This window comes from Citrus clementina, unplaced genomic scaffold, assembly GCF_000493195.1.
Source record: "Citrus clementina cultivar Clemenules unplaced genomic scaffold, Citrus_clementina_v1.0 scaffold_3, whole genome shotgun sequence".
NCBI lineage: Eukaryota > Viridiplantae > Streptophyta > Magnoliopsida > Sapindales > Rutaceae > Citrus > Citrus x clementina.
In genome coordinates this window covers 13,688,713-13,702,804 of record NW_006262339.1, presented here as the reverse complement: position 1 = coordinate 13,702,804, position 14,092 = coordinate 13,688,713, and the positions used below count along the sequence as shown (strand labels likewise).

At 32.0% G+C, this 14,092-nt stretch overlaps 1 protein-coding gene across 1 annotated transcript; it reads right to left on the bottom strand.

Annotated features, from left to right (window-relative positions):
• Positions 1-238: 238 nt before the first annotated feature.
• Positions 239-6,611, bottom strand: LOC18049345 (protein DOWNY MILDEW RESISTANCE 6). Its single transcript, XM_024187792.1, has 4 exons — positions 6,315-6,611; positions 5,973-6,220; positions 1,045-1,369; positions 239-805 (listed from the first exon to the last, which is right to left on the bottom strand). The coding sequence occupies exons 1-4, from the start codon at positions 6,510-6,512 to the stop codon at positions 563-565; spliced, it is 1,014 nt and encodes a 337-aa protein (XP_024043560.1). The 5' UTR covers positions 6,513-6,611; the 3' UTR covers positions 239-562.
• Between the last annotated feature and the right edge of the window lie 7,481 nt (positions 6,612-14,092).

Genomic DNA, 14,092 nt, shown 5'->3' with positions numbered 1-14,092 from the left:
TAAACGAGCTTTTACCCTGTTTGAATCTTTAGAATTTGGGATGGAGACTAGAAGCAGCGGAGTACTATGAGATATTGAAATTGTTAATGGTTAGTGGATGGGCTTCGTAAATAAATAATTGATGAAACATGATCTACTTTGCGAAGTTCAATTTAATTTCGTATGTATTTGTTCTACTAATGATGAAGGGTCTTTAATTCATGTTTCAATACTCTGTGTAAGTGTTTTTTCCTATTGAGAGTGATGAAAATTAAGAAAGTGATAAACAAGGGTAACTTTATAAATAGATATGGTTAATTGAAAAGTGGAGCTACTAATATGAATGATGGGAGTCAGATACATCACTACTCAAAGGTTAAAACAATGACGGAGTTTGCACACGAAAGTCATACACATAAAATCTAAAATTAAATGCAATACTAAAGGAGATAGAAATTGGCGGCACATTGCAATTACTCCTGGTAGATTGACATCATTGGTTGCGAAGCCCAGACATCATTGGTTGCGAAGCCCAGGCGCTGAGGAGAATCCCCAATGCATGCAGGAATAAGGCAGCTGCTAGCTAGTTCTTGAAAAGTTCCAAACAATGTTCTTGGTCCAAGTTTCTGCTCCAAAACTTGCTGTAATATTCAGCATATGTGAAATCTCTGTATACGGCTCCAGATCCATCCTCTGTTAATGCTTTTGGAGGGCTGATCATTGCATCATTATTTGGGCAAAGGAATGAAGCAACCGACATCCTTGCCTTTTCAGCATTCACAATAGCTCTATGCCACACACTCTTATACCTTCCATTACTCAATGCCTACAGTTAATGTCACTAAAATGTATTACCCGATGAATATTGATAATAAGCCATGCTCAGGTCCACATTCGAATATTCTAAAATTTGGTGAATTGTACAATAAGGCACAACTATGATTCTAGTTCAAATCCAAATTTTACGAAATCCAGACATCCGAGCTTAGGCACCAATATATTAGTATTAATGAAAAATGAAAGCGCTAATTAAATTAAATTAAATTAAATATTGTTAGTTATTACCTGCAGTTGATCACCAATATTAATGACAAAGGCATTAGGAAGGGGATTAACAGCAACCCATTTGTCGTCTTTGAGAACTTGAAGACCTGCCACTTCTAAATCTTGCAATAAAATGGTAAGGGCATTTGGGTCAGTGTGTCCCGGCAATCCATAAGTAAGCTCTGGCTCTGGACATGGTGGGTAAAAGTTCACAGCCATATGCTGTCCTTGTTCACCCAACACTTTCTTTATGTAATCTTTTTCCAAACCTAAGCTCTCTGATATTAATTCCAGCACTCTATAGCCGAGTCCTCGAACTTCTGAACAATAAGTACTCACAAATTCCCTACCAAATCAAAATCATTTCTCATTAGAATTTAACCTCATCTCATATCTTGGTCTCTAATTTTTTGGTCACATACTCATGACTTTTTTGTGACAGATTCTACTAGGTATTAGACCAATGCTTCAGCCTTTCAGTATATTTAGCCAGCCAAATCGTGGGCCTCTAGAGAATTGAGCTATAACTAAGTGTAAGAGTAATCTTGTAATAAGGAATCCTTATTTTACTTTATTAAAGACCAAACTAAAATGATAAGAAAAGTATTTAGTCCTAAGAATGCAAATAGCCATAGTTAGACTTTTATCTTATACAAATGTAAGTGCATTTTTTTTTTAATATTCGCACAGAGCTAAGAGTAACAAATTAAGAAGTAAGAACTTTATTCAATACATTGCAAAAATAAAACAAAATAGTGCACATTTGAGTCGTGTTTTACTTGATTTTTAACTTGTCTGCATATTGACTCTTTTGAGACGGCTGCGCTGCCAAAGACGTACCTAGCCGCTCTTATAAGATAATTACCAACGTTAGGTTATTTATTTATTTATAATTATGATGATAACTTTGAAGATGGCGCATGGATGAAAACTGTCATATCTATCCAGCAAGGGAAGCAGCAAATATCCAAAGACTTATCCCCATAGGCCACTATGTGTGTGGTCACAGAAATCTCCAATTGTCCGTTATCGGCTTATTGCCACCGCTCATCCTTATCATGGCAAAATTCATATTTTTTTTATTTCTTTTTCTAATATAAGTCAAATTTTATTTTAGAAAGTTTTCATAACAATCCAAAAAGGCCAGTCCTAACTCCTCGAAAAGACATTACAGATTTAATCACCAAACAATGCATTAAATTTTGGAGGGAATGAGAGATATTATCAATTACCTATTACCTCGCACAAAAACCATTCATGATAAGCTAAACTATGATGATATTCCGAAAGTTTATTTTCAATAACTAAAATATATTTTAATGTTTGATTAAAATAGAGTACTTTATAAATAAATATCCCTTAGGTTTGCATAAAATTATTATCTAATAAGAACGTATCTTAGGATGAATATGCTCCACGTATATGAATCAATCAATGATCTTTTTGGAGCATAATAAGTTGGGAGATTTAACTATCATTATCTCATAATTCAAATACCATCAATGATAAGAAAATTAATAAAATTTAATCATCTAATGGTGTTAAAGTATTTTTTATAATATTATTAAGTCACGATCTAACAAGTTAAAATAAACATTAGATTAGAATACGTGTTTTTTTTTTAAAAAAACAATTAGATAAGGGTAAAATTATCTCCCCAAAAATTAGGATAGAATGGATATCCTTCTAATATTATGTGAAGGTAAAAATTCCGAATATGCTAAAATAAAATTAGAAAGATAGTTCCAATAAAATTCTAACAGTAAATATCAATAAATCTTTGATTATAAAATATCAATAAAATTTTTATTGTAATATCAGTGTATAAAAAAAAATATGTAGCTTTCTTGAGGGATAATTCAATTGATTTATACTAATTGGTTATCTCTGAGGCATAGAGATGGCTCTATACTAAATTTTTCAGAGAAATTAATTTAATTTTTACGGTTTGTGCTTTTGCATATCATTAGATTTTAAAAATGGAAAACAAAGAAAAAAACAAAACCGCTAGAAGATTATGATGCGGAACCATGCAAGCTACTGTATTAAATAGTTGCGTGTATTGTTGACTAAAATATAGACCACTTCTCACCAATCAAACATCAAATCAGTTATCAGACACGCATGTGATATGATTTAATTTTTGCATTTTCAATCAGCTTACGTAAACACGGATTCAGGAGATGATGTCACCCACTCAGCAAAACCGAGTAAAGTTTTTCTTATTTTAACTAAATAAAAATGTCAAAATAGATAAAAATAAAAATTTTAATATATTATTAAAAAATAAAATCTCTAATTTATTAAAATTCATATATTTTTATTTTACTGATATATTCAATTTAACAAAGTAAAAATATCATCCTAAAAAAAGAAAATATATATATATATATATATATATATAGTATGCTATTAAAATATAAAAATATAAATTTTAATAGATTAAAAATTATATTTTTTTTATATGTTATTATATTAAAAATTATATTTTTTATTAATAATATTCTCATTTAAATTTATTTAAATGACAACCTAAAAATAATTTGTTTATATCTCTAAAATATTGTCACTCAAATATTTTAATAATTTAAGAGTCCTTGAAATTAATTTTAGGTGGACTGAAAGTTTCAAATCACGTAACAAGCGGCTGTCCAATATTTAATGCACAGAGAGGCTACTTTTTCTGGGGTTGGGGCCATTATTTATATTTTGTTGACGTTCACTCTTAATGTCAACGGCCGTGATCTCAGCTCTGCACATCATCACCGGCGATATCACCGTTCATTAATGCTGAGAAACTCACGCTGACAGATATTTTCAATCGTGTACGTACGAAGTAGTTTCCAGATGACCCCACGGTATCAAACTCCATATTAGGATGGTAAAATAACCCAGATCCGGTCCGGACCCAGACGAACCCGGATAATTCAAGCCGGGTTAAACCCGTATCGGAATGTAAAAAAATTCGGGTTCAGAATAAATTTTAATAATCCGGATATATGCAGGTCCGGGTCCGGGTCCGAGTTTAGGTTAACCCAGACATCCATAACCCGAACTCGGATATCTAATTTTAATATTATTTTTTAGTTAATTTTATTGATTAATCTAGATGTGTTATTGCTTGAAAATGTATTAATTTTTTATTTTTAGAATTTTAAAAATTGATATTGATTCATTGATCCGGGTTCAAAACCCGGAATCCGGAAACTCGAATTTTTCCGGGTTGAACCCGGGTGAAAAAATTCGAGTTAAAATCTGGGTCTGAAAAAAAAAAATGGTATCCGGGTCCGGATTCAGAAAGACTAAACCCAGACCCGAACCCGAATTTTGCCATCCCTACTCCATATCAACGCGGGCCCGAATTGCAATTTTATATGTTGCGGCTTCAGTGAAGTCCTTGCATTCAATTCATTTCTAGAATATAGAACAACAATTCTAACGACTTATATTGTAAAAAAAAAAAAAATTATGCTGATGAAAATGTAAACATCTTAAGTAGTTTTTTGTATTTTTGGTACATTACTTCTTCTTTTTTCTCTGATAATTTATTCGACGGTTATGCGACAAACACAAATAACGGTCAAAGTTTAGAAATAATTTTTTGAAAAATTATACTCAATAAATGTCAATGCCTACGTCAGCTGCAACTTAGTTCCTACGTTGCAGATAAAATTAAAAGATATAAATGGTATGTTTAGGAATAAGGTATTGTAATTTTTAAATTATATCTACTGTGGAGTAAAAGATGCAGCTATAGAGTAGAAGTTAGGAAAAAAAAATTGTTAAGCTGGCAAAGTCTAACTATAAGTGTTAACAAATATCTTAGTAACTTGATTTTAGAAACCCAACTATCTAATCGCACTCACGTATACGTTATGATTTAGAGTTCTGGACACAGTCATATGGTAAAAGAAGAAAAATCAGCAAAAATTAAAAAAATAAGACAGTTTAATAACGCTTAATTTGTGAGTACCGTAGCCAAAGCATAATTTTATAATATCTTTCTTCACAAACAAAAAAGGAATAAAAACAAAATAAAATTATTATTATATCTTCATTTTTTATCTCTTGCTCTACGCCTCTGCGGTCTATTCTAGAATGGTCATGGACCACTAACCACTTGAAAGAGGGGAAATCGCCTCGGGCTAGACTGTGGCTTATTTAGAGAGGCAAAGCAGAAACACCGTACAGGCTCAGAAAGGGAAAAACAAGCCTAAAATGTCTAGTGCCTGCCAGTTGCCAAGCTACCGAATAGATTCCTTTGAGTGATGTCACCATGCTAGCGTAATTGTGACGTTTAAATTTATTTCACGGGTTATTCGCGCCCATGACTCTTTTTTTTGGTTCCCCCCCGCGGCCGTTGTTTGAAGCTTTCATGACTTTATTATTAGGTAGCCTACCGTTGTTTACCGCAAAATTAAACTAATTAATAATAAATCAAACATTTTTATGCAATTCAAAATTAAAAAGAGAAAAGAAAAGAAAAGAAAAGGTCTAGGTTGGCTTTTGTACTTGGTAGGTAGGGAACCAAAGCATCAAATTGAGAGAGACTGGTTTATTCTATGCAACACATTGAGCTCAAAATTCCTCCACAAAACAACAAGTTAGAACGGTTCAAAATGTCATTTCCTTTTTTTTTCCTTAAAAGAAAATGCCATGTTAATTAATTACTCCATTGATGTGTTTTGGCTACATCATACTTCAAACTTATTATTTATTGTCTAATTATGAGAAGAATATCATCCAAACTTTAAAAACTGTAACGGAAACAATTTGAGTTTTTTTGTCGTGTACAGAGAAAAAGTAGCAATTAGCATGCCACGTCACAGGCGAGTAATGCTGTCTTAATAGCAGAATGCGTGTCTGTGTGTATCCGCGTTTAATCTAATATGTCATTTTGAAAAACGAAAAAAATTGAAAAATAGCAGAATAATCAAAGAGGTACTTACTTGAAGGTAGATGGATTTGAAGGCCACTCAGGCACATACTTGTCAAGTGGATAGCAGTGAAGTCTGAGGTAATCTCTCCAATTGTGAACTTTCTCCTTGTTGACATTAAAACTCGTTGACAATCTCATTGTCTTTGATGGATCATCTGAGTAGAGCTTCAGCTTCTCCTCCACTGGCAGGTTAAAAAACTCTTTCGCCACTTCTATGACTCTTTCCACTGTTTCTAAAGGCACTTCGTGATTTATCGCCTGTATATGCAACCAATATATGACTGATTAACGCGTTTATACATCTATATAACAAACTCAAATGATTTAGGGCAAGGAAAGTTTGAACACAAACCTGGAAAAATCCATAATTCTTGCAAGCATCAGCAACTTGTTGCACAATTAAGCTTCTATCATCACAAGCCAAATCAATAACAGGAACGTTTTCGCATTCAGAAACTTCAGACAGATTTGGTCTCTCCGATTCTGGCCTTACGTAGCCCTCCGGCAAGTTTGTGTACCGGATTCCCGAGGACAGAACTTTGGTATCCATAATTTGATTTTTTTAATTATCTATATATGCAGATAGCATAGTGATAAAAAATTTAAGAGAGCAAAAGTATTTGCACCTTCTAGGAAGATGAGCGCACTCTGCCTGCTCCCATATCATATATTTATATGCTGAAGATATAGAGCTGCCAGAGGTCAATATGTAGACGTTGACGATGAACATAGGTCCAATCCAATAAGGTTTCGACATTTGTTGCACCCTCACTGGCAATAAACATTGCACTTTCTTGAACTTTTTAGCACGGTACCTTAAATAAATATTTATAGAATAATTTTTTAACGAAAACACTATCAATTTAATAGTGAGAACGTATTTAAAATTTTAAAAAAATATTTTTTAATATATTAATAGATACAAAAATAATTTTTAATATATTAAAATTTTTTAATATTTATATATTAATGCGATCTCAGAACGTACACGTACACACAACATATACTTTTAATCAGAGATTCCTGATTATATTAAACTCATATAAGTTAAAAAATTAAAAAAATATATAGATGTCAATATACTAAAGACAAATTACACTGAGTTGAAATTTATATTTTTTTTTATCTTTTAGATTATCTTTAACTTTAAAATGATTAGGAATCCATATATATATATATATATATATATATATATATATATATATATGCAGACGCCTGCATTTTTTTTAATACGAACACATTTTTAAACCGTGCGATTTAAAAGAGTTAGTTTTTTAATGAATTATAAAATCGTAGGGTTTAAGAAAATTTTTTAATGAATTATAAAATCATAGGGTTTAAGAAAGTTAAAAACTAACTCTTTTCAACCTCACAGTTTTAAAATACATCCACATGAAAATAAAATGAGAACGTCTGCACTAGAAAATGACTATATATATATAGCTTTCAATTAGAGATCCATGATTATATTAAAGTCATGGACAATGTAAAAGATAAAAAAAAATACATATTTCAATACATTACAAGATAAAATACACTACCTTAGAGATTAGATTTTTTTTTTACCTTTTAATTGATCCCTAATTTTAATATGGTTAAATATTCCTAATAAGACACACACACACACACACACACATATATAATTATTATCTAATAAGGAATCCTTTACTTTATTGAATAAAGTAAGAGATAAATTAAAAGAGAAGAAAAACAAGTATTCTAATGTAGTATATTTTATCATATATGGTGTTGGAGTGTGTGTTTTTCTTGTGTTTAAGTAAGGGATCCCTCATATTATATAGAAAGTATATGCTCATTTAGCTTTTATATTTTGAATTAATTATCTCTTTAGTCTTTATATTTTGAAAATTTCCTCAAGACATTCTTTTTGTTAAATATATGATATTCATTCCCTTCTAAGGTTTGATAACTTTATAATATCATCCTCACTATAATTTTAAAATAATGTTTGATAACTTTCCAATAATTTTACTAATAATTATTTATAAAATATTAATTTACCAAATTAATCCCAAAAGTAAAATTATTATGTTACTTTTAAGGTTAATTAGTTAATTAATTGCTTTTATGGATAATTAATTAATGTCCTGAAGAATATTTTTGCAATAGTATTATTGTAAAAATATAGAAAAATAAGAGTATAAATGTCACATATTCAACATCAGAAGTGTCTTGTAGTGTTTTTCAAAATAAAAGAGCTAATCAGGCAATTAGCCCAAAATATAAGTACTAAACAAGAATTTATCCTATAAAATGTTGTGAGATCGCCAAATTGAGGACACCACTAACAAATAAAAGACACGTATTTCAATGTACTAATAGAGAAAAAAATGCAGTCTCTAATTTCTGTGTTCTTTTATATTTTAGTGGCATGTTAAAGTGAGGATATCCTTGTAAGAGGAAAACTATATATATATACATATAACAATTGTTAGGTACAGATACCTAAATGCGGATTTTGTGCAAATTTTCTAGTATACCATATGTTATTATAGTTTTTGTTCAATTAACATTATAGTGTAATAGGAATCTACATTTTCATGTCCGCATATATATAAAAGTTGTTCCTAATGAAATTCTAGACATGCAACCCCAGAAGAGGGTGAATTGGGTTTCTAAAAATTAAAGCAATCAAGAAACTAAATGCGAATTGAACCAAGTAATCAAAATCGAAATGAACAAGTTATGTGAAATAAAAAAAATAAAGAGATAGAGTAAGAGAGACCAAACACGTGATTTTTACGTGGTTCGACTAACCGTGCCTACGTACACGCCTCCAAGCTCACCGGGTTTGAGGATTCCACTAAGCAAGCCTCCAAGGCTTCAACAACTCTTACAATTGACTTCCAAGTTGTGAATACACCTTTACAATAAGAGATTATTCACAATCTCTTGGTAGTTGAATGATCAAACTAATTAAATAAAACAATGCAGTAATGAAATAAACTAAATTAAATGTGTCTAAGATTCAATTGAGAATATGGTAGTTGAATGATCAAACTCTCTTTATGGGCTGACTGATTTTCATCAAGTTAACACCAGTTGTTACAGTACTGGGCAGAATTAATCTGCATCCTCAGCTGTCACGTATTGGAACTCTCACACCCTTAAGTATATTAGTAATAACCAGTTGCTATTCTACCTATGACATGGCTTTATGACCCTTTAGTCGCTCTGCCCTACAAGGTGAGTACCTATGTCTAATGTGTCATAAATCTTAACTTCAAGTATAGCCCTTATGGGATTTAAGATAAACTTAATCCAGGAAACTTAAATTAAGATCAAGTACTGCTCTAATAATATCCGTTAAGACATGCCCTTTTGTGGCTCTATCTTAACTTGAACTATTAAATGGGTGGTCAACCAAAATAACAGTTATAATAATAGCTACTAGAGTAAAATGTTACAGCAATGACATAACAACTCATAAGAACAATCAAGAACCCATTAGATTGTTCGTCACTCAACTACAAGCAAATTTAGTTCATATTATGAAAGAGAAAAACAAACATCAACATATTGTTCACGGGATACATTAAATCAGACGAAGAAAGAAGAAAGATATAAGCAGAGAACGGCAAAAAGTAAATCCAAATAATTTTGCGGGATTTTTCAATGCTGCTGAAGCCGTCCTTTTGAATTCTGATCTTCTTCTTCTTTTTCTCTCTAAAGTCTTTAATAATAATTTCTTGCCGCTTTTTTATGTGGTGTACGCCTCCTTTTATAACTAAAAACTAGGGTAAACAAAGGCCTCGGGCGTGTATGAGTTAAATTAGGAAACTGCAGATCGCTATTCTGCAACAGACCCGTGCTAAGTTTTCTCCCTCAGTGCTCTAGGATTGCTACAGTAATGGTTGCTATGACAACGGCTAGAACACTACACTGTTCTCGGTTGTGCTTAACTTCTTTTGTGGCAATATTCTTTCCTCCTCTTGCTGGTCTAATATCTCAGCATCCCTTCATGAATTATAAACTTCTGAAAACCTATAATTATGCACCTGTTTTGAGCAAAAATTACTTTAATTCAAGCAAAACTTATTAAGACTCACTAAAATGAATGATTATGCAAAATATAACCAAAATATAATAAAAACATCTCATTTACTTTCTAAGTGATCTTGATTTAAGTCTAAAATTGCTGTAATAACTCTCATTTCATAGAGTTATCAGTTATCCATAAACGGTTTTCCATTATCTAAAAGTTGCTCTCCTAAATACAATTGGTTCACCCTTATCTATAAACGGTTTGCCGTTATTTGAGATTTGCTCTTTAGAATGCTATCAGTTTGCCGTTTTCTAATAAATGTTTCACCGTTTTCTTAGAATATTATACGGCTTTCATACTATAATCCGATTAGTAAAATTTTTAGACTTATCAATTTAAAACGTGTTTGTTATCACCAAAATCATTAAACATCTAAGTTGACAATCTCCCCCTTTTTAATGATGACAAATATTACAAGATTATACAATTTTACTCCCCCGAAGTATGTGCTCCCCCTTAGTATATGACCAATCAATTTTTAACCAAAAGTATATGTATCCATCAATATTTATATATCTCCCCCTTCATTATAAAAAAGAAATAGAATGGAAAAGGCTATAGATAGAAGTGCATATACTACCCATTTTGTGTGAGCTGAAATTTCGGCAAAATCACCCCTTAAATATAGCATATCCTCAAATACAAAAATATTTAAAGACATTTCCATATAATATTAAACCATCTCAACTCTAATAACAAAACCAAACTATCTCAACCTCAGAAATTCATCAACACAAAACAATTGTTAATCCAATAAACAACATGCATATAATCATCAAAATCATCAAGCAATCCAAATATCATATAAACTAAAAGAGTACATACAACATAGTTATATCATCCAAAATATAAAAATGAGATGACAAATGTATGTGCGAAACAAGGGGAAAATATAAAACAGAGAAAGATAAGCTAAGGAGGTGGCTAAGATGAAAACCCAGCAAGAGGGAAACCAAGGGTAGTGAGGATGCGTCTCTGAGTATCACAAAGCTTTTACTACTGACCTAAGATGAACTGCTGAATAGTATCGAAGCGAGATGCGAGTTGCTACTGTTGTAGCGAAAGAGTACGAACCTCGCTAGAAGTTGTTGCATCAAGCCCTTAGATGCTGAAGAATCTGCAGGAGCTCACATCAATATCCATATCATGCTCCTCCTACTCTTCTAGCTCCTCAGCATGGGCAATTGTAGTTCGACAAGGAACTCGAGGTCTAGCTCCTAATCGAAATTCAAGAAACTGATCAATAGAATAGATATTGTTCAGTAGACGGTCATCCTCAGGAGCTAAAAGCGTATCCTCATTCTTAGATGAGGTAATCTTCACTTATTCTCCATTACGCCGATGGAAACCGATTCCAAGAATAATCTCACCTCCCAACCTCTTAGTCTCATCATACACAGGCTCAGTAATGGGAATCCTAAAATGCCTCAAAATCCTAATGATGATACTACCATAAGGAAAAAGTTTGTTGTTCACTGCAGGTGTAGACAACATGTGACGAAGAATAATATACCCAAGGTTAACCGGACGCCTTCTAAGAAGATAGTCCAGCAAACCAACATCCAAGTGAGTTACCTCATCATTATGCCCTTTTCTAGGAGTAACTATATGTTGGAAAATACTATGAAGGATTCTAATCTGTATGTACAACAACTGAGACCGAAAAGGCAGTGAGCAAATATCGTCAGAAAGGTCTCGACGTCCACAAATATTCCTAACCGCATCTACACGAGAAAAACGGCTAAACTGGATTTCTTTCCCAGAGGTATAAAGTTCTAGTCCTACATGATCAGTCCCTATAATAGAATTCAAATCCTCCACAATGAACTCAATGGGTATGCCTCCAACATATGTAACTATTTGATCCAACCTAATAGCCGAAAACTCTATATTTGAATAACAAATTCTAACTAGGTTTGGATACACTTTCTCTTCTAGATTTAAGGCAGTCTCCCATGGTGCTAACATCTCCTTCAAATTACTACTACAAACAACCAATTCCTCAAAATCATCTAAATCAATAAAGAAGGAATCGGTTAACTTTTACGTGTCATAAAGCGAGTCTACAACCTTCTAGGGAGAGAAGCAGAAGAAAAGTGAACCCTTTCAAACTCAGGTATTGGAGGGGGACGAGCAAGACTCCTGCCAGCCCGTTGTTTAACTCGTCTATTAGATCTTGAAGGACATTCATTAGCCATGGATAAATTCGAGGTAAAGAGATGTGATTATGGGCTTAACTTGATCAAGAAATTGAGGAATTTTTAGTAAAATTGGAAGAAATAGGTTCGATTTGCATAAGGGTTTCAAAATTGGGAATTTTTAATTTGGGGTTTAAAAACAAATTTTGATCGGATATAAAACTTTTAAACTTGTTGGAGAAAGATTTTACGGCTTCAATTTGGAAAGAAATTGCAAAGAAAATGAATAATTTTACAGAGAGAGAGTTATAGTCGTGGTGAGGAGAGAAAATGGTTCAAGGCCAAAAGAAAATGAAGAAGAAAATGATTTACTATGCTTTTATCACACAATAACAGTGAGCCGTATTAAGATATCGGCGAGCTGATAACATTCTAGAATGCTTCCCAAAAATTTTACAAAAACGGCAAGCCGTTATTGGGAAGTCGACAAACCGTTATCCTCTTGAATATTTTTCCTAGTTTCTGTCAAAAAATGGTTAACTATTTATTGAGTAAACGGCAATTTGTTTTCTTCAACATATGAATTCGCACATCTATTTTTGTTTTTGACCAATAATTAATTCATTTCAAAATCATTTCATTGATCTGAAATGTCTTATAGACCAATTTAATGCATGATTCATGAATTCACATAATTCAAACTAATACAAATAAACAATCACATCACGAACAACAAAATAGATTTAATATCACATAAAACTAAGCTATTGTGCAACATTCATCATTCCAAGCTCATGCCTAATTTTAGTAAATTGTTCTTCATTAAGGGCTTTTGTGAAAATATCAACGAGCTCTTTTTCGGTTGAAACAAAAATCAATGAAATATCCCATTTTTGAACATAATCTCTCAAGAAATGATGTCTAATCTCTATATGCTTGGATCTTGAGTGTCATATATGATTCTTTGAAAGATTTATGACAGTAGTATTACCACACATGATAGGAAATTTTATTAAGGTAAATACCAAAGTCTCTAAGAGTTTGTTTCATTTATAAGACTTGAGCACAACAACTTCTGGCTGCAATATATTCAGCCTCGGTAGTTGATAGTGCAACCGAATTTTATTTCCTACTAAATCAAGAGATTAGAAAGTGACCTAGAAAGTGACATGTTCCACTAGTACTTTTCCTATCAACCTTATATCCGGCAAAATCAGCATCCAAATAACATGTTAAGTCTATATGTGTTCCCTTAGGATACCAAAGGCCAAGATCTATAGTTCCACTTCAATAACGAAAAATCATTTTTACCGCAAGCAAATGAGATTCTTTAAGACATGATGGAAATCTTACACACAAGCATACACTAAACATAATATCAGGTCTACTAGCAGTCAAGTAAAATAAGAATCCGATCATACCTCGATAAGTTTTGATATCAACTTTCTTGCCTTTTTCATCCTTATCAAGCTTAATTGTTGAGCTCATTGGAGTACTTTTAAGTAAGTCTCTTAAATATTTGGCTTGATTGATGAAGATTCATTCTTCAGTTTGTTTTATTTGAAGTCCAAGAAATTACTTCAATTCTCTCATCATGCTCATCTAAAATTCTTTACTTATACAAGATGAAAATTCCTTACACAAAAACTCATTAGTAGAATTGAAAATAATATCATCAACATAAATTTGGACAATGAGAATATCTTGATTCTTGTGCTTAATGAAGAGAGTTGTATCAGGCTTACCCATTGAAAAACTATTATCCAGCAAGAAATTTTTGAGCCTATCATACCAAGGTCTAGGTGCTTGTTTTAAATCATACAATGTTGTAGTTAATCTAAAAACACGATCTGGAAATTTTTCATTTTCAAAACCAAGGGGTTGTTTCACATAAAATTCCTCCATAATGTAACAATTTAAAAATGC

Coding starts and splice junctions, on each gene's coding strand:
- LOC18049345 (XM_024187792.1), bottom strand. CDS start 6,512: ATGGATACCAAAGTTCTGTCCTCGGGAATCCGGTACACAAACTTGCCG. Junction 1,370..5,972: donor TCAAATCCATCTACCTTCAA/GTAAGTACCTCT, acceptor TTGATTTGGTAG/GGAATTTGTGAGTACTTATT. Junction 806..1,044: donor ATATTGGTGATCAACTGCAG/GTAATAACTAAC, acceptor CATTAACTGTAG/GCATTGAGTAATGGAAGGTA.